Genomic DNA, 6,715 nt, shown 5'->3' with positions numbered 1-6,715 from the left:
ATGTGTAACATGTGGTCCTAAAGCAGTTCTTTAGGGATGATCTATTTATTGATAATAAGATGACCACACAATACACCCCTTCTCTGACCCATACAAATCATTGTATTGTCTGTGTAATGCAGACACTGTCCACTTCAGGCAAGAAACTGAACAGAGGACCTCCCTCAATTAACTCTGAATACCTGTATAGGTTGTATAATAATGGATTTTCTAAACTAGACAACCCTTTTCCTATATATATAACATTTGCCACAAAGCATATTTCAAAGCAAGATCTGAGGTGAATTGTTTCTCAATAAGGGCTGATATTTTTTCGTGGATTAGGGAAGTTTACGGACTTCACCCAATATACCCTTATTTTATCCTTGATTCACCTCCTTTCCCCATGCTATTTAAAGTTTATCCCTAGGTTGGGTTATGGGTAGAGATTAGCAGATGGCTTTGCGCAATCCTGGTCCATGGTTCCGGTCAGTGCTCTTTGGCCATGGTCAGAAGCTTTGAAAATTTCCTGACCTTTTGGGTTCCTTGGCAATTGGTTTCCTGGCCTAGTGTGACTTCATCCAGCACAGCATATCAAAGGACAAGCCCCGGAGACCTCTGAAAATCGTAAAATTAGCACAGCACCTGTCCACAACCACAGTACTTACCTGGACCGAAATGTTCTGTTAATAATTATTCTAGCTCTAATACTGCAATTTCACAAATTACCCACATTATCAAATATGTAGCTTTCAATAAACAAATAATGATAGCACTAAATAATGTAAAGTTATAATTCTGTTCAGCCCATGGGATAATGTAATATATTTTCACAAACCTTTCTCTGTTTTACCACTGTAAATCAGCTTCTTTCCTGTTTTGTTCTGGTCTTTGGATTATTTTATCACACTTATCAAGTGCTTTGAATTGCCGTCTTTATTAAGTGATATATATCCTGGCCACTTGAAGGTAATTCAACACAAGAAGACAAATAATGTATGTGTTAAGGGGGTTTTACACTAAGCGAGATCGCTAATGATATCGCTCAAGCGACACCGATATTGTGACGCGACAGCGATCACGCTAGCGATCTCGTTAAGTGTGAAAGGTAGCAGCGACCGGACCCCCCGTCGGCTATCGCTGATCGTGCTCGAATGTGCAGGTACATTTTTCCATCGCTGACGTCCCGCTGTCCAGTAATTATCGTTGTGTTTGAAGCTTTTAAAACGATGAGCGACGTCAATAACGACGCATGGCTCAGCGACACAGGCGTGACTTACCTGCCACGCCTCCTCTTCCCTATTGGTCTTCAAAGCGCTGACAATGTGCGAAATGTATCTGACAAAAAAGGTATAAAAGACAACGCTTGAACGCCTCATTCAACACTTTGTTCCCAAGCATATTGGATGTTAACCGGTTTGGTTCCAGTGTGAGTCGCTACAGCGTATATATTTTAACGGCTTTCACAACGCGGTTGCTTCGGCGTCCCTATTGTAATCGCTATTGCGCTTTTATTAGTGGATTCATTTTATTCATCAAAAGAACAACTCTGTTTGCCAGGTATGTATTTCAATAGTACCATTTTTTTTTTTTTTAGAGTAATACTGTTAATGATTATTGTGTTGGCTTTATACAAATGAAGCTCTTGTTACCAAATCGTCTATTGATTTTATTTTATGTTGCAGTTTGTATATCATGAACGGCGCAGAGCGTGCTATTGTGGCTGCTGCTTTGGTGTTGGAGGCTGGTCGGCTACATGAAGAGGCACAGATGCAAGAGAGGCGTTCCAAAAGAAAGCGGCGCATGTGGACCAGAGAGTGGTTGGCGAAGAGGTCCGAATTCTCACACATGCAGCTCGTAAGAGAACTGCAGGAGAACAATCCTCAGGATTTCAAGAACTATCTGCGGATGTCAGAGGACTCTTTCAAATTTTTACTAGCCAGGGTGACGCCATTGATTGAAAGGAGAAATACCAAAATGCGAGCTGCTGTGCCGGTAGACGAACGATTGACCGTGACGCTGAGATTCCTGGCCACCGGACGATCACTGAAAGATCTGCAATTTTCTTCTGCCGTTTCTTTGTCACTGCTCAGCAGTTTGATTCCTGAAACATGCAATGCCATAGTTCAAAGCCTCAGGAGCTACATCCAGTTTCCTACAACAGTGGCGGAGTGGAAAAATATTGCCTCTGATTTTGAGCGGCTTTGGCAGTTCCCAAACTGTGGGGGGGCTTTGGATGGTAAACATGTGAGGATCACCCAACCGCCAAACAGTGGATCCTATTTTTACAATTATAAGGGCTATTTTAGTGTAATCCTTATGGCCCTTGTTAATGCAAACTACGAGTTCATAAATGTTGATGTTGGCATGAACGGCAGGATTTCAGATGGTGGAGTGTTAGAACATACACTTTTTGGCGAGCGATTGACCAATTGTCACCTGAACCTGCCTCCCAACACAGAGACAACCGCCAACCTCAACTTTGTTTTTGTCGGTGATGAAGCCTTCGCGCTGCATGCGAATCTACTGAAACCGTACCAACAAAAAAGTGTGACGGAGCAAACACGTATATTTAACTACCGTTTGTCAAGGGCACGAAGGGTTGTTGAGAATGCGTTTGGCATCATGGCCAGCCGCTTTCGGATTTTCCACACACCCATAAACCTAAAGTTGCAATCCATTGACTCGGTCGTTATGGCTTGTTGCGTGCTGCACAATTTTCTCCGGCGCCGCGATGCAAATGATTACACTCCGCCTGCCTTTGTGGACTCTGTTGACACAACAAATGGTCAGCTTGTTCTTGGTAGGTGGCGCGACAATGATCCCGCAGTACCTGGACTTCAAGCACTGGCAAGGGGAAGAAACCGTGATGATGCTAAGGCCTGCAGGGACCAATACTGCCAATATTTTAATGGGCCTGGTGCTGTTACTTGGCAGCATGAAATCTAGACAGCAAAAGTGTTTATTTAACATGTTTATTTCATTCTTGTGTGATAAAAACAACAATAAATTCACATAGTTGATACTTTTCAAAGTGTTACTGGTTTTTAAAAGAAAAAAAAAATAACAAAGCCCTGAGACACAGTATCAGCACTGTAGCGATCCGTTAACACGCCATTTTACAACCGCCCTTAAGTGGACTCTATAGCGTCACCGATAAGCACGCAGTAGTACCATAACAAAAAGTACGCAGTAGCGTCACCAAATGAGGCGGGAAAACGTCGTGACGTCACGACGTTCTTGTGGCCGTCCCTGCTGCGTTGTGAAAGCAAAACAGGAAGCAATGGCTGGTAGACAGAGAGCTACACCTTGGGGGGAGGCCGAAATGCGTTTCCTGGTACAGGAGATGGAGAGGCGCGATTATGCGTGTGGACAGGCGCATGCACACCCCATGAGACACAAGCGGGCTGTGTTGCGTAGGATCAGGCGAGGACTGTTACGCCGGTTCGGAGTTGAACGCACCACAACGCAAATCAGAAAAAAACTGGCAGATCTGCGCTTTCGCTCAAGAGACCTCCTCACCAGCCTCCAACAACAAGTGCGGAGGGACCGAGGTGAGTGTTCCAGATAGTATGTTTTAAACTTTTTTCTGTTTTTTTTTTTTTTTTTTCCAACTGGGTTTACAGTGTAAAAAAAAAAAAAAAAAAATATGATTCGCACAAGTGAAATTGCACAACGCAAATATAAGTCGTTTTGCCCTCAGTTTTGTTTTTTCCAAACAGCGGCGCATGCGGCGGCCCCAGCCCCATCAGCACCTGCAGCACCAACATCCCCCGCAGCACACGCAAGCCAGGCGGTGCAAGCATCTCCTGAAGCAGAGTCCGTAAGTGTATAAAATGCGTTTGTTCATGTTATTAGTATTGTTATTGGGTTGAAAATTACAAGAATAGGGGGGGGGGAAAGAAGTCATGGTTCACATAAGCCGAACGGAAAATAAAAACCAAAGTTTATTCCAGGGAGGAAACAATAATGGAGTATTACAATACCGTTTCTTTTTTTTTATGTTTTCACCGCTTTGGAAATGTTCAATGCTCAATTTCATATTTTTAGATACCTGAGCCCGTAAGGACCCCCTCGCCCCCCTCAACGCCTCAACCACAAATTGCTTCCTCCACTTCATCCCCAATTGGTGTGTTTTCTCCAGTATCACTCCGGGAAGCTGGAGCTGACTCGACCTCCGGTAATAATTTTTTTTTTTTTTTTTTTTTTTAAGCATGTGAGAAATTATAATTTGTGTAACAGTTGCTGGCATACTCTTTATTTAGACATTTTTTTTTCTAGTACGTGTTGCCACTCGACGTGGAAGGACTGTTATCTCCTCTTCTGAAGAGTCAGAGGCGCAACAAAAACGTAAGTGTTTCACCACAAGCATGAACCGTATGCACCCATCTGCTGCCACTTAACACTATGGCCCCATATTGCGATACATAGGATATGGCCCATTTGCTACCAAACCCACATTATGCCACCATATGCTGCTCCACATACTATGGCACCGTATGCATGGACATTTACAAAACCGCCATCAACAATGTAAATTTCCTCAACAGAAATACCAACCTTACCTGAACTCTTGGCAGCACACAGGAGGGCGATGTCTGCGTTACACCAACTCGGAGTGATGCTGGACCAATTTGTGGCAGCCCAACCGCAGGGTGATAACATTTAATTTTTTTTTGTTTTGTTTAAAAAAATTGTCTATGTCATGTTGACATATGTTAAACTTTCATGGTTTGTTTAAAAATCAGTCTTAAAGAAAGAAATTAAAAAGCCTAACTGGCAAAACAATTTTTGTCTCAGTCTAGAAAGGACTTGGAATTGTAGTCATGTGTAATGCAAACATTTTAATTACACTTTTTATTTTTTATAAACAAACAAAAAAGAAAAACCAAACAATTTTGTTAATACAAAAAGTTAACATAACAACTATAATTGAGTGTAACTTAAGTCTGAGTCATTCAGTTGCTGCCTTCCAGGATTTATGAATGGGCCAGACTGCCAATGTGGGGTTCCAAAGTTCATGCTGTGTAGCGGCTGAATCGCCCTTCTTGGCGTGCTTGTTACCTGTTCTTGTGTCTGCGGCCTTGGGGTTATTGACATTGCTTGGGAATCCACCAGAATATAACTGTCTTTTAGTTGTCCAACAGCAGCTTTATTTAGCGCTTCGAATATAATTCTCTCAGCCTGAAGCCTTTGTGTAACGTCCAGAGACCGAAGTCTTTCGTCCACCATGTGCGCAAAGCCCCCAATGGCTTGCTTTTCCTGCAGCGACAATATGTTCTTTGCTATATCGACAAACTCAGGAAAAGGTGGAGCGGTGGCCTTTCTTTTTCTACTCACAGGGTTACGCCTTTGCACAGTGTACGCTCCCACGGACACACTTGCCTCCTCTGCCTCCTCGTCGGTTGGGTTTGATGTTGCAGGGGTTTCAGGAATTACACATGGTGTAGGTGACACCTCTTCTGTTACATGCTGCAAGAACAGAAAAAAAAGGTTAAAACACAGAAAAAGTAAAACGAGTGTTTTTTAAACACATAACAATAATTTATTAAGAGGGTGTGTGAACATTGGTACTGGCTATGTACTGTCATCGACAAAATGTGTAGAAATTATGTAATGATAAACCAATTTAAAATGAAGAGGTATCAGCTGTGAACAAAGTTACAAATCATCAACTTAATGACTAAAACTCAACTGTACCATGTACATATATATGTATCATAGGTTATTGGAGGGAAACCCAAAACATACTTACATCGACTAGAGGGGAATCAGGCCGTGTCACTGTTTCTTCCTCTTGTGGCAGTGACATAGAACAGTGCATAACCCTGGGGATTTCCTGGTCTCGCGTAAACTCCAGCAAGTTGTAGTACCACAACTTCGGAACATACACTTCATCGGTACCTGCCCCAGACCTTGTAGACTTTTCCACCTTGTTCAATTCCTTTTTGAACACTGTGCGTAGAGCTTGAATTTTTTTTTTAATAACAGCCTCGTCAACTGTTTCGCTTGGGTGATTTTCTTGATATAGATTGACAAGTTTTTCATATGCAACCTTCTTCTTGTATTTGTTACTGTAATCAGGAGACTTCACCTTCCATAGGCAGGGCAGTGAGCGATACATCTCAATAAATAGGCGTATGAACTCTTGGCTGTTAGCAACTTGGCTACTTGATGCCATCTGTAATAAAAAAGAAAGGAAATGGTGAGAACTCTTTCATATAGGTACGGACATACATTTTATAACAAATAGTTTGTATCGCATAAGCTTGGTCGCTGCCCTAGAAAGGTATCCCGTTCAACAATTACAAAAATGGGGGCGGGCGCGGTTTCAAAACTACAATGGCTGCTCGGACATGTGCATATGGACAAAATGAACATAGACACAATAAAAAAGAGTTTGAATCGCATAAGCTTGGTCGCTGTCCTAGAAAGGTATCCCGTTCAACAATTACAAAAATGGGGGCGGGCGCGGTTTCAAAACTAAAATGGCTGCTCGGACATGTGCATATGGACAAAATGAACATAGACACAATAAAAAAGAGTTTGAATCGCATAAGCTTGGTCGCTGTCCTAGAAAGGTATCCCGTTCAACAATTACAAAAATGGGGGCGGGCGCGGTTTCAAAACTAAAATGGCTGCTCGGACATGTGCATATGGACAAAATGAACATAGACACAATAAAAAAGAGTTTGAATCGCATAAGCTTGGTCGCTGTCCTAGAAAGGTATCCCGT

The 6,715-nt window shown here is 42.5% G+C and overlaps 1 protein-coding gene across 1 annotated transcript; it reads right to left on the bottom strand.

Moving 5' to 3' along the window:
- Positions 1-4,820: 4,820 nt before the first annotated feature.
- LOC141084536 (uncharacterized) lies at positions 4,821-6,240 on the bottom strand. The gene is made up of 2 exons (XM_073569296.1): positions 5,735-6,240; positions 4,821-5,451 (listed from the first exon to the last, which is right to left on the bottom strand). Exons 1-2 carry the CDS (start codon positions 6,158-6,160, stop codon positions 4,906-4,908), a joined length of 972 nt encoding a protein of 323 aa, XP_073425397.1. The 5' UTR covers positions 6,161-6,240; the 3' UTR covers positions 4,821-4,905.
- Positions 6,241-6,715: the final 475 nt, after the last annotated feature.

This window comes from Dendrobates tinctorius, unplaced genomic scaffold (assembly GCF_039654945.1).
Source record: "Dendrobates tinctorius isolate UK_male_01 unplaced genomic scaffold, ASM3965494v1 ptg000024l, whole genome shotgun sequence".
Taxonomy (NCBI): domain Eukaryota; kingdom Metazoa; phylum Chordata; class Amphibia; order Anura; family Dendrobatidae; genus Dendrobates; species Dendrobates tinctorius.
This window is presented reverse-complemented; position numbering and strand designations above follow the sequence as displayed.

Bases quoted from the DNA above. Each gene is read 5' to 3' on its own strand.
- LOC141084536 (XM_073569296.1), bottom strand. From the start codon at position 6,160: ATGGCATCAAGTAGCCAAGTTGCTAACAGCCAAGAGTTCATACGCCTA. The intron at 5,452-5,734 runs GTAAGTATGTTT...CTGTTCTTGCAG, and splicing joins CTGATTCCCCTCTAGTCGAT to CATGTAACAGAAGAGGTGTC.